Raw genomic sequence first — 25,678 nt, forward strand, 5'->3', positions numbered from 1 at the left:
GTGAATTCAAAACACACACACACACACACACACACACACACACGAACACACACACACACACACACACACGAACGCACACACACACACTCTGTCTGTCCCATGGTATGCCTGAGGTCTAACGACATCTGACAAGTCTGGGTAGTGGTGGTGCACACCTTTAATCCCAGCACTTGAGGCAGAGGCAGGAGGATTTCTGAGTTCTAGGATGGCCAGCGCCGTGTCTGTCCCTCAAGTCCCCCCCCCAGTTCTCTCATCATATTAGTTCTTTCATTGGGGTTCCAGCAACTGAACTCAGGTTGTCAGGATTGGCTGGAAGCATGCCCACCCGCTGAGCCATCTAGGTGCCCTTGGGCTTTTGAGGCAGGGTTTCCTGCAGCCTCAAATCTGCTGTGTAGCCAAGGATGACTTGCCTCTGGAAAAGGAGCCAGCCAGTATTCTTCACCTCATATCTGTTTGGTTTGTGCATGCTGTGTGTGTGTGGGTCTGATGTTTTGTGTAAGCACAGGTACAGATGTGTCATGGAGGGCGTAGAGGTCAGACACCGCCGTTGGTACTGGTTCTTCTCTTCCGATGAGACATCTCCCGGTCTGTTTTCATATTAAGCCATTTCTCTTTTGCTTTCACTCTGAAAATGAAAGATTACTTTATAGACAAGATTTATAGATGATTCTCATTGACTATTAAAATGAAGAAAACCAACCAACCAAACAAACAAACGAAAAACAAACTCCAAAGGTCAGTTGCCCTGTATTTGAAAATTAAAATCTTACTGCTGAGGCCAAGGCTCCCCAGGTGGGAGCCATCACTGGTTCGTGGTTGGTTGAGGTGCATCTTGTGTGATGAACGTGCTGGGTGAAACCAGTTCCCTTTCTGAAGAAGAAGTGTCCTGTCTGTGGTCTGTCCAGTTTCCTAATCTCTGTGATCTCCATCCTATAGTGAAATTTGAAGGATGCACCGGCCGTCCAAGGACAGCCTTCTTTTCTGAAGACTCCCGATTCAAAGTGTCTACAGATGGCGTCATCACAGTCAAACGGCATCTAAAGCTTCACAAGCCGGAGACCAGTTTTCTCGTCCATGCCTGGGACTCCAGTTACAGGAAGCTTTCTACCAAAGTGACACTGAAGTCCCTGGGCCACCACCACCACCGGCATCACCACAGAGTACGTTGGGGTATTTCTCAGACATGTGTATAGTTTTCAGGGAGCTGTCTAGTCTGGGTCCCCTAGTCTTGGGGCTGGGACTTTTCAGACAAGATAATTTCATGGGCAGACTCTGGAATGCTAGCTATGTGACGTCCCTGATGCCCAGAACGAATACCTGTCAGTTGTGACAGGCAGAAACACCTCCAGAAACTCATGGCTCTTGGGGTGGGGGTGGCAAAAATATCCCCCATTGAGGACAATCTTCCTTTCTGACTGAGTTCATTCCTATTGGGTTTGGGGGGTTGTTATTGGGTTATGTGGCTCTGGTAGTACAGGATAGTGAGGAAGACACTGGCCCTGCCTGGATTGTTAGCCCACAATTGCTTTCTCTCTGACGACAACCCCCAGAAGCCCCAGAGTTGTTCCACATGTGTAGAGTACCTGACACACAGGAAACACTGAGAACATATGTATTCACTTGGTATTCACAAGGAGCCTCCATCCTTTATGAATACCAAAATCTAAATGCTCGAGCCCCTTCTATAAAGGGGTGATGATATTTGCATATAACCAGCATGTCCTCCTGTTAATGTCTCTCCACATAAGATAATGCTCAATCTCTTACTCTTATTATTTAAAGACGACGTGAGGGGGTAAATCTGCACACATTCTGCACAGACAGAATTGTTCTCGTGGTTATTTTGGACCCAGGCTGGGTTCAAGCTCACAGTCTCTTGAAATCTGGGTTTATAGGTGTGTACTAACATGTTTGATAGAGGGTTGGCTCTTCCTTTTTTTTTCTTTTGTGGACAGGATTTCTTTTTTTTTTTTTTTTCTTTTTTTTTTGGTTCTTTTTTTTTTGAGCTGGGGACCCGAACCCAGGGCCTTGCTTCCCTAGGGCAAGCTCTACCACTGAGCTAAATCCCAGCCCCGTGGACAGGATTTCTTACAGCCATGGTAGTACTGTGCTCACTGTATAGCAGAAGATAACTTAATTTTTCATCTCCCAAGTGATAGGATGGCAAGCTTGTGCCATCACACCTGGTTTTTCGGGGTTCTAGGGATTAAACTGAGCTACACCCCCTACTCCAGACACCTTAAGAAAAGTCTTGTAGAACCCTTTTCTGTCCCCGTTCCCCCCTTTTTGTTTTATTTAAAGGATGGCTTTGTGTGGCCATAGTTGTCCCCAGATTTGATATATAGCCCAGGATGACCTTGAACTCCCAATCCTCCTGCCTTTGCCCCCAGAGTGTGGGATTACAGGCATATCTGGCTTTGAAAAAAAAATCATTTTTATCTGTAATTGGTTGACCACAGATGGGAACCTGAGCTATGGAGGGAGGGCTGAGTGGGTGAGATTCTTGTCAAATACTCCTTGTTGTCATTGCCTTCCTGGAGGCAGATCAGAGGTGTGTAGCAAGGAGAATGGGTATCTCACTTAGCAAGGAGGGGGGAGACCAGTAGGAAGTCTCTGTCCTCTTTTGGAGCTGGAGAGACAGATGAGGCTTTAATTGCTATTGCAGAGGATGTAGGCTTGGTTCCCGAAACCTCCATCAGGTACAGTGCTAGAACAGCCAGGAACTCCAGTTGCGAGAAATATGAGCTCCTTTTTTTGACCTCTGTGGTGCTTGCACGTACATGGTGCATTGAATTCATGCAGAACATGCACAAGGATGATGAGCAGATTACTTTAAATCATTGTGTAGGATCCTCCCCTGATGTTGACGGTGTCTGCTCTTGGGTCCTGCTCAGTCCAGAAAGCCAGTACAGTGAAGAGGCAGATACACCGTTCATGTCTTGTCTAGGTTCTGTTCTCAAATGTCCCTGGAGATGGTCACCCAAAGCCAGACGAATGCTCTTACCCGTTTTGAGAATGGTCTCTGGGCACTTACTATCATGCTTCTCCAGGAGACATTCTAGACACACCTTGCTTCCTGCCTCCCAGGATTGTGCCACTTGAGTGCCTTCAGAGTTGATTTCTGTTCGAGTCTCTGAAGACTCTTGAGATTTTGTGAAATTTAATAATCCCCTGAAGTAGTTTCCCTCTCTGGAATTAGAGAAATGAATGACTTCCTGAGACTCAAGCCCCAGCTCCCTGGCGGTCATGCATGCCAGTTCGGCACAGTAAGTCCCTACCAGGCAGTTGACTATAGGAGCTTTCTAAGACCAAGAGCAGTTTGGAGCTTGTTTTTCCAGTCCCCTCCTGTCTGCCTCTGCCGACTTTATTCTGTTTCCATTTCTGCTATATCACGATTTGATTCAAGTGTGCCTTTTAGAAACTCCCAAGCTAGGCGTGATGGTACACACCTTTTCTGTTTGTTCTGTTAGTTTTTGTTTTTCAAGACAGGGTTTCTCATATGTAGCCCTGGCTGGCCTGGAACTCACATTTTAGACCAGGCTGTCAGTGAACTCAGAGATCTTCTTATCTCTGCCTCCCAAGCGCTGGTTTACATAATAAGTTTCAGGCCAGCCGGGGCTATGCTGTGAGGCCCTATCTCAGCAAAGCAAAACAAATCCCTACTTTAGATATTGGGACAGGACAGTTCATACAGAACTTATGTGATCCTCTGGAGACAAAGAGGGAGCCAAGTAGCCAGTCCCAGAGCCAGTGCTTAGCCCCATGCTGGCTTTATTCTGTAGGTAGCAGATGCAGGGATGGTAAGACCATGTGTGACAGGTGTGTGAGTCTGGGTTCTAGAATACTTGGTCACATTTTATGTCTGTCTGTTGTTCTTGTTTTGAATCTTGGAGGCAGGGGGAACCAATCCAGGAGGGCTGAAAACGTAGCTCAGTTGATAGAGTCCTGGCCTAGGGTGCATGAGCCTCTGGTTTCTGTTCCCCACCATCACATAAATGCACCTGTCACCCTTTGTTAAGTGGAGGCAGGAGGACCTGAGTTCAAGATCATCGATGGCCACATAATCTGAAGCCAGACTGGGCTTCATGAGATTGTTTCTAAAAAATGTCCAAACCAAACAACAAACAGACAGGACATAGGGCCTAGATAGAACTTGGCAGGCTGCTGTTGTCTGTGTTGACGAGCATCTTCCTGTGAAGAATAAGGATGAAATCGTCTAGAAACTTTGTTACCATGAATCATCCTAAAACACTTAAACAATTCAGTTGGTATTGCCTTTCACCTTCAGCTCTCCTATTTCCCTGAGTGTGCACGAAGTTATCTTTATTGCACATGGGAACTGTTCCGTGCAAGTCTCCAGGTAATTTTTGGTTCCATTCCCAGCAGCTTCTGTTAGAACAAATGCAACCCTTACAGGTACAGCACAATATGATTAGCACATTTGTATCGATCTCAAAATAGTTCTTAAGAGCATTACCAAACTTGTTGATTGATAACTCCACTTTGGTGAATTGCACCCCTAGGAAAGCAGAAGAAAGGAAACTCAGAACTCCCAAATAGCTAGCTAGCTACTGAATTACTTCTGACATCAGGGCAGGCTGGGGCTTAAAGGACATGTACTGTATAAGTTTGAAATGACTTTCAGATACAATCATCAAATGTTCAAACCCGCAAATTTTGTATGCACAGTGATTATTTGAATGCTAAATATTAAGAATTTAATGAGAACAGCCTGGTGGTGATGGCACATGCCTTTAATTTCAGCACTTGGAAGGCAGAGGCAGGTGGATTTCTCTTGAGTTCAAGGCCAGCCAGGTCTGCAGAACAAGTTCCAGGACTGCAAAGGGCTATACAGAGAAACCCTATCTCAAACAAACAAACAAACAAACAAAACTTGAGTTTTTCTTTCTGGTGGTTCAAGCCCAAATTGCACTTTTATTTTGTAGCACATCAGAGTAGCAGCACACAGGAGAGAAGACCTCTCATTAGCCACTAAGTTAGGAACAATGCTTTTAGGCATAGGGAATATTGTGGGTAGTCAGTGTCCAGACAACAGCATTTGCATATCTTTGGGTTATGTTTTAGCTGTTCATCCTGAATGGTACATGTAATATGTCACTGAGAAGGAGTCACTAAATTCAAGATGGAGGACGTCCATGGGATAGATGAACTGTTAGACTTGTATGTCCTCTGCATTACCTCATTTTGTTAATCTTTCCACCTAGGACCCTGTCTCTGAATCCAACCCAGAGCTGCTCACGTTTCCCAGCTTTCACCAGGGTCTGAGAAGACAGAAACGAGACTGGGTCATCCCTCCCATCAACTGCCCGGAAAATCAAAAGGGCGAATTCCCCCAGCGACTGGTTCAGGTAGGGGAGGAAGCTGGTGGAAGGCACTCCTGAGAGAAGAGAAAAATGTAAAGACCCCATGTGGAGATCTTGCCTTTCCAATTCCGATTCGCTTCTGTTTTCTGTTCAGATCAAATCCAACAGGGACAAAGAAACAAAGGTTTTCTACAGCATCACTGGCCCAGGAGCTGACAAACCCCCTGTTGGCGTTTTCATCATTGAGAGGGAGACAGGCTGGCTGCAAGTGACGCAGCCTCTGGACAGAGAAGCCATTGACAAGTACCTTGTGAGTATTTCTTAGATAATTGTTGACCACTGGATAACAATTGTCAAATTTTAAAGCAGCTGGTGTTTTATCCCCAGTTTGGATGCCCCGGACATACAAGTAGCTTAAATTATCTTAACAAGTTGGGGCAGTTCATTGCTGTTGTTGTAGGGATTCATCATATCATGCATGAGCTTAGATAAAAGCTGTCAAAGTAGGCTGGAGGAATGGCTCAACGGGTAAGAACATTTGTTGCTCTCGAAGAGTTCAGTTCCCAGCATTCATGTAGGTGGATCACAACCACCTGAAACTCCTGCTCCGGCTGCTCTGATACCTTATGACAACCTCCATTGATAACTGCACAAAAGTGTGTGTGAACACGTACACACAGAGACAGACAGACAGACATACACAGAGACAGACAGACATACACAGAGACAGACAGACAGACATACACAGAGACAGACACACACACAGAGAGAGAGAGACAGACACAGAGAGAGAGAGAGAGAGAGAGAGAGACAGAGAGAGACAGAGAGAGACAGAGAGAGACAGAGAGACAGAGACACAGATATATACTGCCAAGCTGGGGATAGGTACTGACTGAGGTGGGAGGGACAAAGGCTAAAGACTGATGATAGTCTTATAGCTCTTCCTTACTGTTCTAGGAGCCAGAAGCTAATGGCATCTGGCAGTTTAACTCTCTTGCTATTCTATGGCTAAAAGCTGCTGATTTCTGGCAATTAACTCCTGCTGGTAGCTGTAGAGGATTAAGAAAAGTAGTTAGTTGCTTGGGCTGACTCCTCTTTGACTGAGGCTGAGAGTTTTGTTAACTCTGTGAGCCAGAGAGAAAGGAAAAGTCTCTAACACAGAAAAACACTCACTCTGGATGAAGCAGAGAGAAGAAGCTCCAACAAATCTTTGTTTCTGTTCTCACTATTCACATTCTCTGAAAATTCCCTCATACAACTATCAGTTAGAACTGTTGCAGTAGGATAATCGATTACATGATTTCTAAACACTCTTACGTTCTGTAAGTTCATAGTAAATTTAAGGCAATAGTTATAAGGTTTAAGGAGTTACAGCAGAAATGTTTACATTTCTTCCCATTAAGACTAGTATCTGACTAAACATCTGTTATCTATCTTCTAGACCCATAAATCCAATATAAGTAAATAATTTTTTTTATCACAAGTTAACACAGTTTTGTTAAGAGATAAATCACCTACCTTGTGTCTTATTAGTTTTGAAGTTTTGTATAGATAAACTAGTCAATATTTTATTTGTTGTATTTGCACCTACAATAAATTGTCCATTCCCAGTTTATGACCTTTAGTTACCAGATAGTGGCCTTGTTCCTAACCTAGAAGGAATGTTTTACTTGGTCGTAAATTTGTTCCAAGCCTGCTATTTTCTTTTCCTAGTGCAGTTAGCCTGTAACACGTGAAGGTTTACAGAGCTCTGTTTGCAGCTTTTTCTTCTGTAGGGGACTTGAGATTACTTGTATCAATTTAGGAATTCTATAAAATCATTATCACGAATTATGAAATCATCAATTCTATAGGCATTACTATATGAAAGCACATCTTCATATTGATTCTGTAGGAAATGTGCCCAATAGGGTGGGCTGATGCCCAGGAATTGGCTGTGCAATAGTGAAAGGAAATACAGTAGCAAGAAGCAATCCTGGGATGAAGTCTCTGAGGACCCTGCATTCTCAGAGCTCACCCATCGCACCTATGCAAAATGGTGGCCATCTCTAGAAACCTCACTTGTATGCCTTAGCCTTTCCTAAGTGACTTCTGACATATATACATACATACACAAAAATTGTAAGATGTTGACTTGGCTCAGAAGATGGCTTAGTTGTTTTTTGTTGTTGTTGTTGTTTTTTTTTTTTTTTTTTTTTTTTGGAGCTGGGGACCGAACCCAGGGCCTTGCACTTGCTAGGCAAGCGCTCTACCACTGAGCTAAATCCCCAACCCTGATGGCTTAGTTGTTAAGAGCATTGGTTGTTCTTGTAAAGGACCTGGGTTTGGTTCCCCATACTGACACAGTAGCTCATAACCATCTGTAATTCAGGTCCAAGGGGACTCAGTGACTTCCTTAGGTATTAGCTCACATATGGTATATATACATACCTGGAGCCAAAATACTCGTGTGTGTGTGTGTGTGTGTGTGTGTGTGTGTGTGTGTGTGTGTGTGTGTGTGTAAAAGGGAGGGGGTGGGGAATAGAGAAATGGCTTAGCAGGTAAGAACACTGGCTACCCTTTCAAAGGACCTGGTTCAATCTGCAGCACACCCAGCAGCTCAGAACTGCCTGTAATTCCAGTTCCTAAGGATTCAACACTCCCACACAGACATATATGCAGACAAAACACCAGTACACATAAGTAAATAAATATTTTTTTTTTAAATTGGTGTTCTGCCTGCATGTATGCTTGCACACCAGAAGAGGTTATCAGATCTCATTATAAGTAGTTGGTTATGAGCCGCCATGTGGATCCTAGGGATTGAACAAGGACCTGTAGAATGATCTTAACCTCTGAGCCATCTCTCTAGCCCCAAATAAATCTTAAAAAAAAAAAAAAAAAAAAAAAAAAAAAGTCAACTTGTTCTTGGGGAGAAATTTCTTACCTAGATGATACATATTCTGATAATAACTAGGGTACAAAGCTCACTTCTGAGACTTGGTTGCAGTGTGAACTTAGGGAGGAGGGAGATAATCTATAGATGCCAAATGGAGAGAAATCTCAGGGAAATATTAGACTGGAATGGCCGGAGGGAAAACTACCCTACCTGAAGTAAGTGTATATGTGATAAGTGGGCCATCTGTCTGGTGGTTGTATTCTTTAGCTTTGAGACTTAATTCATCATTAGTTCATTAAGTAGAAACACACAGCGGAAAATTCTCACATGAAGGTATTGTAGTAGAAAGAATGGAGGCTAGATAGAGCCACTCTAGCCAGATTCTCTACTCTGGCTCTTCTTCCTAGTAATCCTCACTTGACTCTCTTGCAGCTCTACTCTCATGCTGTGTCATCAAATGGGGAAGCCGTGGAGGATCCCATGGAGATAGTGGTCACAGTCACAGATCAGAATGACAACAGGCCAGAGTTTATCCAGGAGGTCTTTAAGGGATCCGTTGCAGAAGGCGCTCTTCCAGGTAATTTAGTCTCCAGAAAAACATTGGGTTCTTTAAACCTTGGAGTATGGAATTAGAACTTGAGGACATATCACTGAAGTTCAGACATGCTCTTTGAAAGCCATCATGAAGGCTGAGGTGGAGGCATGAGGGGGTAGATACAACATTCTACTTGTAAGACACATATGAGCAAAAACAAAAGAAACCTTCCTAGGGCTTGGTGGTGCATGTATGTAACTCCAGCTCTAGGGGATGTGATGCCATCTTCTGGCCTTTGAGGGCATCTGCAAATGTACATACACAAATAGTAGTAGTAGTAGTAGTAGTAGTAGTAAGGAGGAGGAAGAGGAGTAGGAGGAAGAGGAGGAGGAGAAAAGAAATAAAATAAGAAAGAGTGGGTTGGGGATTTAGCTCAGTGGTAGAGCGCTTGCCTAGCAAACGAAAGGCCCGGGGTTCGGTCCCCAGCTCCGAAAAAAAAAAAAAAAGGAAAAAAAAAAAAAAAAAAAAAAAAAAAAAAAAAAAAAAAAAAAAAAAAAAAAAAAAAAAAGAACCAACCAAAAAAAAAAAAAAAAAAAAAAAAAAAAAAAAAAAAAGAAGGACTTGGTAGAGATATTTTTAATTATTGCCAACACCATCTTCCTTTCCTCCTCATACCACACCTGAATTATAGGCGGTGAAAGTTGAGTTCCCAAACGTGGCTGGTTTGGTGTGATGCCCCCTTGACTGGTAGCTTGAAGAGAATTTTTAAAATAACTGTGACAAAGTGTGCTTGTCTCCAAGAGCAGGATTGTTCTGAGTAGTCATGAGCAGATCCCAGTGTAGCAATTGCAGCCCAATTAAGGCTCCTTTCCTTTGACAGGAACCTCCGTGATGCAGGTCTCAGCCACTGATGCAGACGATGACATAAACACCTACAATGCTGCCATCGCCTACACCATCCTCAGCCAAGATCCTGAGCTGCCTCACAAAAACATGTTCACTGTCAACCGGGACACCGGGGTCATCAGTGTGGTCACCTCCGGACTGGACCGAGAGGTCAGGCAGGGCTCAGGAGGTGGTGGAGGGGCTTGAAGGCAAACATACATTAAATCCCATGGACAGACAGCGTAACCCTCTGCTGGGCCTAGTGCTCAGTAGTGTAAGTGGCCCAGCTTTACGTCTAATTCCCTGTGCGGGAGCTCTGTGCCTGGGGGCAGGCGGCCTGGACAGGGTTTGGGGAGGCAGTTGGAGTGGGTTCTGATTCCCTGTGTTTGATCTCTGCAGAGTTACCCTACATATACTCTGGTGGTTCAGGCTGCCGACCTTCAAGGCGAAGGCCTAAGCACAACAGCAAAAGCTGTGATCACTGTCAAGGATATTAATGACAACGCTCCCATCTTCAACCCAAGCACGGTAATTCTACAGCTTCTTCGTTTCATGAAAGGTTCTCCATTGTTCACAAGCTAAGTTTTGCCGCTGTTCCCCGGGTGAACCCTTTAGAACCTCTTCCCCAGGACAGTGAATGTGAACTTCAAACTTAGAAACCAACATACCGGAGCAGCTACTGTCTTTGAAATCCTTCTTCTGTCCTTTGCCTGGGGCCATTGGCATGGAGTTGTGTATTATTGAAAGCTCCTGATGCGTTCCTGACCTTACTTTTGCATCTTTGTAGTATTAGTGGGTCCTCACATTTTCCAAATTTCACATTTTCCAAATTTATATTCCACCCTGTGTTACCGGAGACCTGTCAACACGAAGCAGACAAGTTTTCTAGTCTTGTGGAACGTAGAATTTATAGGAAATATGATTTTAGGGGGAAGGATGATTTATTTGAACCAGATCTTACTGTGTAACCTATCCTGGCCTCCAACTCAACAACGTGCCTCCTAAATGTTGGGTTACAGCTGTAAGATGCCAAGGCCAACTTTGTAAGAATTACTGAATGCCAAGTATCAAATGAATGGATATCAAATGCATTCAAGGAGAAGGACATGCTTGCTCCCTCTCCTCTCTCTCTTTCCCTCTCTCCGCCCCCTCCCTTTCTCTCCCTCCCTCTCCCCCCCCCACACAGAGAGAGAGAGAGAGAGAGAGAGAGAGAGAGAGAGAGAGAACTTAATCAAATTAAATTTTCATAGCCCATGTTAGCAGTTAGGTTTATAATGCCACACTCAGCGTTTCGCCTCGTATTTTACTGAGTGAGTTAGAAGTTGTTATAGTGGTTAGTTTAGTTAACAGGGGCACAAAGAGTGTAGATTCAAAAAGCAGGGTTGACCCCAGGGATGACTGACGCATCTTATTTAATGTTTACTAATAGAGACTAGAGACTGGGTGGGGTTGATTGCAAATGATATACATGTCTTGTAAGCTGACAATGGGACATCAGAGGGACCTTGTAGCCAGGGCCTGGGAAAGCTACTTTAGGTGGGTATAGAAGAGGGTGCCCGGAGCTGCTAGTTCATTTACTGATGGGAAATGAGGACCTAGTCTCAGGACGCTTATCTCCATCCTTGGAGACTCACGTGCTTCTCTTGACATCACTCATCCCACCTACTTCTCTAGGGTTGGGTTCAATATGGCTCCCATTCCCTCCCATATGGCCCTGAGCCTTTGCTTACTGTCATCTGGTCACTAATGACCCGATTTTTCCTTTACTCTTCAGTACCAGGGTGAAGTGTTTGAGAATGAGGTCGGTGCCCGTATTGCCACACTCAAGGTGACTGATGATGATGCCCCCAACACTCCAGCGTGGAATGCTGTGTACACCGTAGTCAATGATCCTGATCATCAGTTCACTGTCATCACAGACCCCAAGACCAACGAGGGCATTCTCAAAACAGCCAAGGTTTGTACGATGCTTGGTGAATGACATGTCACCAACTGGGGCTCTCTTGTTCCATAATGTCTTCCCACGAGTGGATCAACATGAGCAAGGGAGAGGTCGGGAGTCGAAGGATAGTACCAACCTTCTGGGGCTTGTGGAAACTCTCATGGCTATTTTGCTGGCTTGTTAGAAGTGAGGTCAGTATGGCTCCCTTGAAAATATCCTAGGCAGCAGAACCTGTGGGTCATGACCCCTTTGAGGGGGGCCTAAGACCAACAGAAAACAGATATTTACATATGATTCATAACAATAACCAAACTACAGTTATGAAGTAGCAATGAAAATGATTTTATGGTTGGGGGTCACCACAACATGAGGAGCTGTATTAAAAGCTCACAGCATTAGGAAGGTTGGGCTAGAAAGATGATGGATGGCTCGGTGGTTAAAAGCACTTGCTGGGGGTTGGGGATTTAGCTCAGCGGGTAGAGCACTTGCCTAGCAAGCGCAAAAGGCCCTGGGTTCGGGTCCCAGCTCGAAAAAAAAGAGAGGAAGAAAAAAAAAAAAAAAAACAAGAAAGCACTTGCTGTTCTGTAGAGGAGCTGGGGTTGGTCCCCACTGCCTACATGGCCAGTCACCGTTGCTGGTAAATCTTTGGAAAATGTATAAACTGAAAGTGAGGAGGACTTACTGGTGAACTTAGCAAAAGATGCCCTAGGGTGTTTATTTAGAGCTTTAATGTCCTCCTCACCAAGTGAGCAGCCATGTTTGAGGACTACTGTTAACCAAAAGTAGTGTCTGAGCCAGCTGGTGCTGGTGCACACCTTTAATCTTAGGACTTAGGAGGCAGATGCATAGACTTTTGGACGAACCATTTTTATAAGCTTATGTATTTGTTCCGTGGGAGCGGTGGTTGAACACAGGACGACCTTAAACGTGCTGGGTAGCTGTTCTCCCACCGAGCCACACATCCAATCCATGATATTTTAGTTTTAACTTTGTTTTTCTCCTTTCTCTAGGGCTTGGATTTTGAGGCCAAGCAGCAGTACATTCTGCACGTGACAGTGGAAAATGAGGAGCCCTTTGAGGGGTCTCTTGTCCCTTCCACAGCCACTGTCACCGTGGATGTGGTAGACGTGAATGAAGCCCCCATTTTTGTGCCTGCGGAGAAGAGAGTCGAGGTGCCTGAGGACTTTGGTGTGGGTCTGGAGATCGCGTCTTACACTGCGCGAGAGCCAGACACATTCATGGAACAGAAGATCACGTGAGTAGGATCGTTTGCAATGGCAACATCGAGTGGGGGTTGGTACGTGTACACCTTTTGCTGAGACAGGTTCTCACTAGGTCATCCTCACTGTCCTGGAACTTGCTTTGTGTAGACCAGGTTGGCCTCAAACTCACAGAGATCCTTCTGGTTCTACCTCCCTAGTTCTGGAACTAAAGGCATACATCACCATAGCTGAACACTTTGGGCTTTTTGGTACATAATTTAAATATTGTTTATGTAAATATGAATATATCCATTTGTCATGTAATTATAAAACATTCTAAGATATGTGTCCACGACAAGGGGGCTGGAATTTCACTGAAGAATTGTTATTATGTGGGCAGCCAAATGGGTCTCAGGTCCCCGGTATCAAACTCAAGATGTCAGGTTTGGCTATCAGTGCCTTTACCCACTGAGCCACACACACCCCACATCCCATGAACCGCATTATCTACTAGAGGACTGGGGTTCAATTTTCAGCACCAACATGGAGTCTCATAACCATGTGTAATTCCAGTTCCTGGGGATCTGATAGCTCTTCTAACCTCTTGCACTATGTGGTACACATATATACACTCAGGCACCACACATAGATAAAACTATATATATATATGGCACATATATAGAGGGGTAACTGTAACAAGTGAAGAGGACCTGGGACCCTCCTCATTCCTTTGTGTTGGCTGTATCTACTCTAAGCCACAGCTTGTGTCCTCAGGTATCGGATTTGGAGGGACACTGCCAATTGGCTGGAGATTAACCCAGAGACTGGGGTCATTTCCACTCGGGCTGAGATGGACAGAGAAGATTCGGAGCATGTGAAGAACAACACGTATACGGCTCTCATCATCGCCACAGATGATGGTATGGACACAGTGTAGTCGGATCTGCATCGTGGCTTGGGCTACCCTCCAGCTTGCTTGCCCCTTTGCCTCTGCCTTATTTGGGGTAGGGCGGGATAGGGTAGGGTGGGATTTCATTCCTTTTCTTTCTTTTTTTTTTTTTTTTTTTTAAGATTTATTTATTTATTATATATGAGTACACTGTAGCTGCCTTCAGTCACACCAGAAAAGGGCATCAGATCATTACAGATGGTTGCAAGCCACCATGTGGTTGCTGCGATTTGAACTCAGGACCTCTGGAAGAGCTGTCAGTGCTCTTAACCACTAAGCCATCTCTCCAGCCCCCCTTTTCTTTTATTATAACAAACAATCATAACATACACAGATTTTGGCAACAAAATTCCAAACTCTAGATTATCCTTCCCTTTTGTCCCTTTCTGCACTTGAAACTCACTCCTTATAGGAACTTGGGTTTGTATCTCAGGTCTGTGGTGATGAATTTATTACTTAATTCTTATAATCTTCAACTTTTTCATTTCTTTTTGAATTTTATGTGTTTCTTAGGGTTTCATTTCTGTGAAGAGATACCATGACCAAGGCAATTCTTACTTTTTCTTAAAGATTTATTTATTATATATATATTGAGTACACTGTAACTGTCTTCAGACACACCAGAAGAGAGCATCAGATCCCATTATAGATGGTTGTGAGCCACCATGTGGTTGCTGGGAATTGAACTCAGGACCCTTGGAAGAGCAGTCAGTGCTCTTAACCACTGAGCCATCTCTCCAGCCCACAAGGCACCTCTTATAAAGGAAAACATTTATTTGGGGCTGGTTAAGTTTCAGAGGTTTAGTGCATTCTTGTCGTGACAGGAAGCCTAGAGGCATGCAGACAGACATGGTGCTACAGAAGGAGCTGACCGAGAGTTCTACATCTTAATGCAAGGGCAGCCAGGAAGAGACCGTCTAATGCAGGCAGACAGGAAGAGGCTCTGGTTATACACTGGGTGGAGCTTAGGCATAGGAGATCTCAAAGCTCACCCCAACAGTGACACATTTCCTCCAATAAGATCACACCTACCTGAGTAAGGCCACACCTCCTAATAGAGCCTTTCTTTGTAGGCCAAGCATTCAAACGCATGAGTCTATTGGGGCCAAACCTATCCAAACTACCACAATATGTGGGAATTTAGCCTGCATGTATGCCTGCGTTCCTGGTGTCCATAGAGGATGTTCCCCTGGATCTGGAGTTACAGATAGTTATGAGCTGCTATGTGATGAAAACTGAACGTAGGTCTTCTGTAAGACTAAGCATTCTCAGTCACTGAGCCATCTATTCAGACCCTTTTCCTTTTATGGAAATGGGACCACAGTGCTAAGCATAGTCGTGTGTTCTCCACCATGTGGATACCCCAAGATTTTTTTGGAAAAAAAAATTTTTTTTTTTTGAGACATGGTTTCCTGTATCACCCAGGCTAGTTTTGAACTCACCATGTAGCCACGAAAGGCCTTAAAATTGAGGTGACCCTCCCTTCCCTCATGCGTGGTTCTAAGATTCCAAACAAAGTCTACCTCACTCTGCTTTTCCTTACTTTTTTTTTCCCCTTTCTTTTCTTTTTTTCGGAGCTGGGGACTGAACCCAGGGCCTTGCCCTTGTTAGGCAAGCGCCCTACCACTGAGCTAAATCCCCAACCCCTTTTCCTTACTTTCTAATAAGATCTGCGAGAGCCAGGCTTTGGTAGGAGGTTGAGGCAGGGTGATTGTAATTCCAAAGGCAGCATGCTAAGACTTTGTCTCACAAAACAAACAACAAAAACAACAACAACAACAAAACAGTACTCCCCCCACCCCCGAATTAAAATGTATGAGTAATAGACTAGGAAGAGAAGAAAAGCCGCCTTTGAAATGAGAAATACACTCATTGTACACAGTGTGCAATAAACTTGTCAGAATTCTGAGACAAGGGCAGAGGCTCTGTGGTTCGCACGGAACCTGCTGAGGGATCACAGACAAGTTAAGTCATCATTTGTCACTATCCTTCAGCTGTGACACCCTTTCTGTTTTCTCTTAGGTTCACCCATTGCCACTGGCACAGGAACTCTTCTCCTGGTCCTGTCGGACGTCAACGACAATGCTCCCATCCCAGAACCTCGAAATATGCAGTTCTGCCAGAGAAACCCGAAGCCCCATGTCATCACCATCTTGGATCCAGACCTTCCCCCAAACACATCCCCCTTCACTGCAGAGCTCACCCATGGGGCCAGCGTCAACTGGACCATTGAGTACAATGACGCAGGTGTGAAGGCTCACTGTTTTTAGAGAGGTTCTACCAGTCCCGCCTCACCCTTCCCTTTGATATTCGGCCCTAGTTCCTTACACATCTCATGCACACTCCTATTCCTCTGAGAGACATACTGCACAGTAATATGAGCTCCAAACAGTGCCTTCCCCCAGCACTGGATGCCCAGCACTTTGGTTCCCTAAACATTTTGATCCACTGAGCTATTCATTCTGTCCCCTCCCCTGGTTCCATCGTTTCTTTTTTTTTCCTTTCCCCAGAACAAGAATCTCTCATTTTGCAACCAAGAAAGGACTTAGAGATTGGCGAATACAAAATCAATCTCAAGCTCTCGGATAACCAGAACAAAGACCAGGTGACCACGTTGGAGGTCCACGTGTGTGACTGTGAAGGGACCATCAACAACTGCATGAAGGCGACCCTCCTGGATGCAGGATTACAAACTCCTGCCATCCTTGGAATCCTCGGAGGGATCCTGGCCCTGCTGAGTAAGTCCAGGTCTCGGGTGCCTCAAAACGGGGAAGGACCATCTGCTAAGAGGAGCTGGTAGTTGGAGTACAGAGCAAACTGGTGATGACGTGGAGTTGGGTGCGGGAGCCTTCTGTCTCTTTGTGCTCCCCTAGATTGAGGACATGCAAGTCATCTGTGCCCCTCCGTAAAGTAGGACTTTAGACCCAGCATTCCTAGCAGGACTCTGCAGAGGCTCCATTTTAAACCAGTCCCCAAGAGATGCTGAGCTGGCAGCAAGGGTATCGCACATTATTCTCGGTAGCATAGTTTACCGGCCAGTTAACCACCCCCTCTGCATTCCATCTTGGAGGGCAGATGAAAGAGGAAGCAGAGGCCACCTAACTGCAAGTTGTAGATGTCGGTACCACTCGCATCTCATTGGTTCAAATGTAGCCATACCAAGTTACAAGGAACCCTGGGAGCTCTTGCTCTTAACTGGGTGACGAGAGCCCATGGAATGTCTGGGAGGCAGTGGAGATGGAGGGTCAAGTGAACAATGGTTATCTAATCCATGGCTAAAAAAATTGAAAGAGAATGGAGATGCTGGAGGGAATCTGTCATTTCTGTCCATAGTTCTTGGTCTGATTTTACCTGGAGAGAGTTCTGGGCTTGGTGCCAATGCCGTGAGGATTTCAATGATCAAGGGTTTGTGGGGTTTTTTCGTTTGTTTGCTTTGTTTTGTTTTTTAATTGTTTCTTGAGAACATACCTGACCTTTTTTTTAAAATTTTTTTGGGGGGCAGTCGATATGTTTTATTAGACTTGGCTAAAGTGGAAATTCTCATATCAGATGTTTGAAGCATAAATGGTATCAGGAGCCAGACGTCACACTTGTTTATTATTTCTGTTGTATTGTTTCTTGAGAAATGGTCTCCTCTGACTGAACATGAGGTAGTCTTCATTCAGGGGGCCGCCCACCCGCCGCCTGCCTGGTGGTGTAAGACTGTGTGGTTCCAGGATGGCTGCTTCCTCTGCTTTCTTGCCTGTGACTCCTCACTTTTCCTCCCTTCCTTGTCCCCAGTTCTGATCCTGCTGCTCCTACTGTTTCTACGGAGGAGAACGGTGGTCAAAGAGCCCTTGCTGCCACCAGATGATGATACCCGGGACAATGTGTATTACTATGATGAAGAAGGAGGTGGAGAAGAAGACCAGGTGGGTTTTAAAGATGGAGACCCTCATGTCTGATTGAGGGGTGTCATGTAGGCTACTTCATTCACCCTGCTGTACTGCTATGGAGTACAGACCTCTATTGTCACAAGAGGTCCAGACACTCTAGTGTTTGCCGCAGTGTTCGTTGATCACATCGAGGCTCACAACGCCTGTAAATCAGTGAGGACTGCTAATCACGCAGAGTTGAGATGAAAGGCCCTAAGCCGCATCCTGTGCTCAGGTCTGCTGCATAGGAGCCTCGTGTGAGTTGCAGTAGGAATGCATCACTGCTGTTTTATTGCCTCAAGCCCCTCACATGACAGAGCCCATTGCTGACAGACAGGACACTACTTGCATTGGCTGTGGTGGGGAGGACTAAGTGTTTGCCAAGTGATAACCTGATAATCATGTCCAATGAAACGGGTAGGACACAATAACTTGAGTTCATGCCATCCCCAAGGTCTCCTTTTTCTTTCAGTTTGAGTTAGGAGACTTTTAATTTGTAAAATGCCGTTTCACATGCATTTGGTCACTCGGGGGTCATTTGGCGTTTTCCATAGGCCCAGTCTGTGATGCCATGAAGAAAACCCTGCCCCGTGCAATGCAAATGCTTCTTTATCACGTGTTGTCATGTTCCACTCTTCTCTCTAGGACTTTGATTTAAGCCAGCTGCACAGGGGCCTCGATGCCAGACCGGAAGTGATTCGAAATGATGTGGCTCCCACCCTCATGAGCATGCCCCAGTATCGTCCCCGTCCAGCCAATCCTGATGAAATCGGGAACTTCATCGATGAAGTAAGTAGGCAAAACCATGAGCCAAGGCAAGTGCATCTCTTAACGCAGAACCAAGGAGAAAACCATTCCAATGAGGAGAGCCTTCCAGTTGTTGCCTTCCTGGGCCTACGTCCCCAAGACAAAAGCGAAGTCTACTTGCAAAGATTTGGTAGACCTAGAAGGGGTTCCAAAGCAAATTTAATTTGCCTGGGTTCCCTGCTTTCATTACACCTGTTTGGGGGTGTGCCGTAGGAGGCCAGAGGCCGCTCAGCAGGTAGGGAAAGCAACGGCTAGCGCACCCCATAAAAGGGCCAGCATGGTGGCCTGTTTGTTCCAGTGTTCAGATCAGAGCATCTTGAATCGGCCAGCTCTAGGTTCTGCTGAGATTAAAGTGCATACAAATACACACTATACATAGCACACGCAATGTTTCCTAGTTTACCTAAGGCTTATAAAAATAGCACATCATGTAACATATTCAGATATTATTGTATGTGTCAGAAACATGTTCAGTTCTAATCAAAAAGCTTAAGCAGATAATAAGAGATGCTATGTGTGCACACACACACTCTACCACTCTGCTCCATTATCTTGGTGTCTTAGTTATGTTTCTTTTTTCCTTTTGGTTTTTCTTTTTCTTTTTTTCTTATTTTTTTTCGGAGCTGGGGACCAAACCCAGGGCCTTGCGCTTGCTAGGCAAGCGCTCTACCACTGAGCCAAATCCCCAACTTCCTTTTCGTTTTTCAAGACGGGATTCCTCCATGTAGCCCTGGCTATCCTGGAGCTGTTTCTTTTTTTTTGGTTCTTTTTTTCGGAGCTGGGGACCGAACCCAGGGCCTTGCGCTTCCTAGGCAAGCGCTCTACCACTGAGCTAAATCCCCAACCCCGAGCTGTTTCTTTAAACCAGCCTGGCTTCAATCTCCGAGCTCCACCTGCCGCTGCCTCCCAAGTGCTGAGATTAAAGGTGTGGGCTGCCACTTCCCAGTATTAGTTACATTGTTAGGGCTGTGCTAAAACACCATGACCAAGGCAACGGACAGAAGAGTCTAATTTGGGGCCCTAGAAGGGTAGAGTCCTTGATGATCATGGCAGGGCACCTGGCAGTGGGTAGACATGCACAGCTGGAGCAGAAGCTGTGAGCTTGTGCTGTGATCTACAAACAGGAAGCAGAGAGACAGAGACACACACAGAGGCAGAGAGACCGAGAGAGCTAATTGGAAATGACCGGCCTTTTAAAACCTCAAACCTAGGCCACGTCTTTAATCCTTGCAACTCGGGAGGTTGTAAGTATTGGTAATCTCTGAGTTTGAGGCCAACCTGATCTACAGTGGGAGTTCCAGAATGGCCAGGGGCTACATAGAAAAAAAACCTGTCTTGAATTCAAAGGAAAACAGAAAAAACCCTCAAGTCTGGCCTCAGTAACACACTTCCTCCAACAAGTCCACACTTCCTAATCCTTCGAAATTTGTCCAACTGGGGACCAGGAATTCAAACACTGTAACCCTGGCTGACCTTGAACTATGGAGTAGATGACTTTGAATTAATTTCTGATCCCCCATCTTCACTCCTTAGAATTAACATCTAACAATCCTAGCTTGTCATCTCTCCTTTGAGGATTTTCTGGGCTGAATTGTTATCTATATGTATTAGTGTGACTGTTCTCATCTCTCTTTAGCTCTGTTCAGCCTGGTATCATGACTTGTGCTAGGGTGTGCCTGTGTACACCTTAAAGGGTTAACTACTCCCTGGTTACCTTTTCATGTTTTGGGTGTTGCTGGCCTCAGATGCATAATCTAAATCTGGTGCTCTTCCCTTTAGAACCTGAAGGCAGCAGACAGTGACCCCACAGCGCCCCCTTACGACTCTCTGTTGGTGTTTGACTATGAGGGAAGTGGTTCTGAAGCTGCCTCCCTGAGCTCACTGAACTCCTCTGAGTCAGATCAGGACCAGGACTACGATTATCTGAACGAATGGGGCAACCGGTTCAAGAAGCTGGCCGATATGTATGGTGGCGGCGAAGAAGACTAGAGAGTCGTTCCTGTGTGGCACCGTGGGAGAGGCAGAATCATGATGTCAGTGGTCTTTCAGCTCCTTCCCTGACTTTGTAGAAGAGAGACTGATCTGAGAAGTATGCAGATCGCATACTGGTCCCACTCTACCTACCAGTCTGTCTGTGTTAGGAGGGTTTTCACTGGTTGTTGGAATCTTTTTCTAAAATGTTTTTGTTTTTACAGTGCTGTGATGTGATGAACTGTACCCTCTTTTTGTTTTTGTTTTGAGCTATGTTCTGCTCCGGACACACAGCCCCCAAGCCCTCACCCCTCACTAATTTTTTACATTGTATACTTTCACTCAATTACCATGTTTATGTTCTGTATTCTAATAGCCACTAAGTTCCTGAATTCTGTTGCCTGGCCCAGGTGCTATTCTGTGACACAGTAGTGCCTGGGCCCTTTTATGGTAAGAGACAGGTTTCTTGGTGTGGGTGCAACTGAGCTGGATAGTGTATGTTTCAAACACCTTTCCTGGTGTTCTCTCCCCACCTCCAGAGTGGCTTTACTTATTCAGCTGTGTGTTTGGAGCAGAACAAAAAAATAATGGGACCACTATGCAAGCTGCGAAGATTCTAAGGTGCACACCTGATTCTTAGGCAGATGCCATAGTGAGATATGTTGCTTTGGTTTTCTACCCAATGCTGTGACCGGGACCTGCAGCGAGGTTTTCGGACACTGTGGTTTCTTGAGTTTCTTTCAAACCAGCAGTAAAAAATGGTTTTTTCTGAGAGAGACTGGAGTGCCACCACCAAAGATGGAGGAGAGAAGCCAAGCTTGGGGACAGCAAGCATGCCAGTGAACCTGACCACTGTCATGTGTCATGTGGCCACATGTCCGTGTACCTGGCTAGTTGGCACACTGATGGGGAGGGTACAAGGAGGCTAGACCTCGTCCCACAAAATTTCTGGAAGAATTAGGGGTGTCTCAGCCAATGTTTCCTAGCTGGAATCCTGTCCATGTGTTCCTGAAGCCCAGGAAATACACCCCTCTAGTGCCTGCTTTTGATGGTAGTTATAGAAAAGACCGGCTGATTTGGACCCGAGTTGCCCAATCTTAAGTACAAATAGAAAACTGAGACTATGCTGGGTGTGTTGGTGCACGCCTTTAATCCCAGCACTCGGGAGGCAGAGACAGTCTCAGATCTCTCTGAGTTCAAGGTCAGCCTGGTATAGTGAATTCCAGGACAGCCAGGGCTACACAGAAACTCTGTCTTGGAAAACCAAAAAAGAAAACTGAGGGGCTGGAGAGATGGCTCAGTGGTTAAGAGCACGGATTGCTCTTCCAGAGGTTCTGAGTTCAAATCCCAGCAACCACATGGTGGCTCACAACCATCTCTAATATACATTAGATAAATTTAAAAAAAAAAGAAGAAAACTGAGAATATTTAGAGATTGTACATTTTCTCAGGAAGCAGGAAGAAAACACCATTCTGATGGGAAAAAGGAGGCAAGGCCCTTGAGACTTTTCATTGAAATTGCTGTACTCACATAATTTTGGAAGCAAATGATGACTGCAATCAACTGTGAGAACTGTTGGTTTCTCTGTAGTTTAATCGTCTAATGTTGGTAGCGTGCCCTTTGTATGTAGTTTGAGTGTATATGTGTGTGGGTGCTGATAATTTTGTATTTTGTGGGGAGTGGAAAAGGCAAGCAATCGGAACTGTTCTGTAAGATGCATTTTTATGAATTTTATTAAAGAGTTTTGTTAAACCGTTGTGAAGCTCACTTGATTTGACTCTGCCAGGATTCCTAGACAAAAGGACAGAAGTGAGCTCAGCTGGGTTATGGAGATGGAAGCCTCCAGCAGAAATGTCTTCTCTGTGCTTTGGGGTCCTCTGTGGGGAGGAAATGCTTCCACGGGGTCACCGCTCAGAGCCCTATCCTTGTGGTGTGTGGTGAGAGCAATGAGCACCAAGGCCATTGGGATACAGGGGACCTCAAGCTTCCGGGCTGTCTGCGGACATTTTCCAACTGTAATGGAGGCAGTGGTTCTACACCAAGGAAGACAGGCCTCTTCCTAAGCCGTAGGAGTGGCTCATATCCTGGAAGTCCGTTCTCCAAATACACCTAGCTCTACTTAGATGAACAAATGTCTAGGCCCTGATGCTTTCTGGATGGCTCCAACCCATGAGATACCCACACAGGGTGGTTAAACATGGCACTGACAGTGAAATGAGCCAATTTGAGCCAGATTAAATTATGGTGAATTTGGGTTTATTGGGAAGCCACTCTCTGAGATCACTGGCCCCAAGTACCAAGACCAGGGAAGTGGCCCCCTGGGGAACAGTGGGTGTAGTGGAAGGAGAGAAAAAGAAGGGGGCTATGTGTATAATTCCATCACATCAGTCCTCATAAAAACTCATAAAGATGGAGAAAAAGAAAAAACTCATCTTAGAGAACAGTTTCGATTTCTTGCCTTTTCCACTCCCCACAAAATACAAAATTATCAGCACCCACACACGTATACACTCAAACTACATTTGTCAGTTCCCTTCCCCCGCCCCTCTTCCTCTTGACCTAGGACCTTGCACAGGCCAGACCAGTGTTCTGCCTTTCAGAAACACCCCCAGCTTCTTCGTATGTTGTACTCTTTCATAAATTACATTTTTTACTTTTTAAAAAACCTTAGAGAGAGAGAGTGTGTGTGTGTGTGTGTGTGTGTATGTGTGTGTGTGTATGTGAGAGAGAGAGAGAGAGAGAGAGAGAGAGAGAGAGAGAGAGAGAGAGAGAGAGAGAAAATGAATATATAAGTGCTGGTGCCCATAGAGGGCAGAGGTGTCAGGTCCTCTACAGCTAGTTATAGGTGGTTGGTTATGTGCCACTCTGTGCGCTATGAACTGAAATTGAGTCCTACAAGAGCAGTGTGCACTCAACCTTAGGACCATCCTCTCTACCCTCCCCCCTTTAATGTATATGCTTTTTGTGGTTCTGGAAACTGGACCTGGGATTATAAGCCTGTGTCAGTAGACCCAGATGACATTTGACAATTTCCGGTTGGCGACAGCCGGCAGATGCTGCTGTCAACTGGCAGGATAGTCCTCAAAATAAGAAACCGACCAGTAGGGGTTGGGGATTTAGCTCAGTGGTAGAGCGCTTGCCTAGCAAGCGCAAGGCCCTGGGTTGGTCCCCAGCTCCGAAAAAAAAGAAAGAGGAAAAAAAAAAAAAAAAAAGAAAAGAAACCGACCAGTCCGGGCTGGAGAGATTGCTCAGTGGTTAGGAGCACTGACTGCTCTTCCAGAGGTCCTGAGTTCAATTCCCAGCAACCACATGGTGGCTCACAACCATCTGTAATGGGATCTGATGCCCTCTTCTGGTGTGTCTGAAGAAAGTGACAGTGTACTCATATAAATAAAATAAATAAAAATACTAAAAAAAAAAAAAAAAGAAACTGACCAGTCCAAAGATCAGTATACTCCTGTGGAAAAGCCTGGTGATAGGGATATAACTTTTCCCTTACCTTCATACATGAGCAATCTTCTTTTATGACGGGTGTATGTGTATGTAGAGAGCTCTGAAAGCCAGGAATAGGCATCAGATCCCCTGGAGCTGGCGGTCACAGGCCTTCAAGGTACTTTTGTCTGTATTATAGGGTGTGTTACAGTGTTTTTCCTTCAGAACCTTATTCCTTGGTAGAGAAAAGTAGGATACCCCTGCACATATTTTTTCTGTCTCGGGTTGAAATGACACATGTATGGACACCTGATTTAGTCTTTGCCTTGGGTTCTGTTAGGAATATCCCGTGAAGTGGAATTGCTAGGGCATCTGTCTGAGATCCTGACTGGCAACAACAGCAATGTGGTTTTGTAGGAGAAACCTGGGATACAAAGCCTGAAAGGGTGAAGGGCTAAGGATATGGAAAAGGTAATAGGACAATGGTTAACTGTTCAGAAATACATCCTGAGATACCAGGAAAGCAAATGCAGAAATACAGTGACTGGATCCAGGTGAAAGGCCACACGTCCTGCTCCAGAATTTTGTTGTTGTTCATAAAACTACAGCCTGAATCTGCCATGCAGTTCACACTGGTTTTGAACTTGCAATCCTGTTTCAGCTCCTTGAATGCTGGATTACAGCCCTGCATATGCCTGTGTTGACTCTGTTCTTTATTCTTTGAAGTTTTGAAGAAGGAACCTAGAAAGAAATCTTCTACTAGTGTCCTAGAGTCATTCTGTTACATGTGATAAAATACTGACCAAAAGCTACTCGGGGAGGAAAGGGTTTTTTGGCTCATACTCTCAGGTCATAGTTTGTCACTGATGGAAGTCAGGGCAGGAACTTGAAGCAGAATCCACGGAGGAAGGGAGCTCATTTGCTAATGGTCAGCTGACTTTGGGGGCTGGGGGAGGAAGCACTTAACTGTGCGGCTCTGGCTAACCTGGAACTTGCTATGTAGATGTAGCTGGCTCCAAACTCACAGAGGTCTATTTGCCTCTGTCTCCCAAGTGCTGGGATTAAAGGTATAGATTACTCATACTTAGCCTTAGCTAGCTTTCTTTTTTTTTTTTTAAAGATTTATTTATTTTATTTATATGTTATTACACTGTAGTTCTCTTCAGAAGAGAGCATCCCATTACAGATGGTTGTGAGCCACCATGTGGTTGCTGGGAATTGAACTCAGGACCTCTGGAAGAGCAGACAATGCTCTTAACCGCTGAGCCATCTCTCCAGCCCCTTAGCTAGCTTTCTTATCCAGTCCAGGTTTACCAGCTTAGGGATGGTGCTGCCCTCTGTGGGCTGGTCCCTTTCATATTAATCATTTGTCAGACAGTCCCTTATTGTGTTGTCCATAGGTAATTCGACCTGCATCATATTATTTGAGTCTCTAGGTTGTGTCAGGTTGACAGAGGAAGCCATTTAGGACATCTGGTCAAATGATATTTGAGTGGTTTCAAGCCATTCAGTGGTGGGACAGAGATAGTCTTTTCTACACATGGGCTGTGAAGACTAGCTAATGTATCAATTGCTGCTCAATAAAAGTATTGAACTCTTAGAAGAAGGGCAAAGTTTTGTGATGTAGGACTGATCCTCTGAACATGACAGTGGATGCATAAATGACAGAAGAGACAAACAAGGGCTGCAAGTGTAGTTCTGTGGGAGATTGCTAGTCTACATGTCTGAGCCGGGAGATACAGCTGGAAGATAAATGCAAACATTCCAGCTATCACAAATGGCTCTCAGAGATGGTTTCCCCAAGAACCCTTAATGTGCTGGCATCTTTCCTGGAAATT

The 25,678-nt window shown here is 45.1% G+C and overlaps 1 protein-coding gene across 1 annotated transcript in view; it reads left to right on the plus strand.

Annotated features, from left to right (window-relative positions):
* Cdh1 (cadherin 1) overlaps positions 1 to 21,231 on the plus strand; it is a 68,308-nt gene extending 47,077 nt beyond the window's left edge. Inside the window, exons 3-16 of the mRNA XM_032887441.1 lie at positions 937 to 1,160; positions 5,226 to 5,369; positions 5,479 to 5,634; positions 8,635 to 8,779; positions 9,618 to 9,793; positions 10,022 to 10,150; positions 11,397 to 11,579; positions 12,575 to 12,819; positions 13,541 to 13,686; positions 15,738 to 15,962; positions 16,226 to 16,453; positions 17,496 to 17,626; positions 18,275 to 18,418; positions 20,216 to 21,231. Of these exons, the coding sequence (XP_032743332.1) occupies positions 937 to 1,160; positions 5,226 to 5,369; positions 5,479 to 5,634; positions 8,635 to 8,779; positions 9,618 to 9,793; positions 10,022 to 10,150; positions 11,397 to 11,579; positions 12,575 to 12,819; positions 13,541 to 13,686; positions 15,738 to 15,962; positions 16,226 to 16,453; positions 17,496 to 17,626; positions 18,275 to 18,418; positions 20,216 to 20,425 (2,486 nt within the window). The 3' untranslated portion in view covers positions 20,426 to 21,231. The remainder of the gene's footprint in view (positions 1 to 936; positions 1,161 to 5,225; positions 5,370 to 5,478; positions 5,635 to 8,634; positions 8,780 to 9,617; positions 9,794 to 10,021; positions 10,151 to 11,396; positions 11,580 to 12,574; positions 12,820 to 13,540; positions 13,687 to 15,737; positions 15,963 to 16,225; positions 16,454 to 17,495; positions 17,627 to 18,274; positions 18,419 to 20,215) is intronic.
* Positions 21,232 to 25,678: the final 4,447 nt, after the last annotated feature.

This window comes from Rattus rattus, chromosome 17, assembly GCF_011064425.1.
Source record: "Rattus rattus isolate New Zealand chromosome 17, Rrattus_CSIRO_v1, whole genome shotgun sequence".
Lineage (NCBI taxonomy): Eukaryota > Metazoa > Chordata > Mammalia > Rodentia > Muridae > Rattus > Rattus rattus.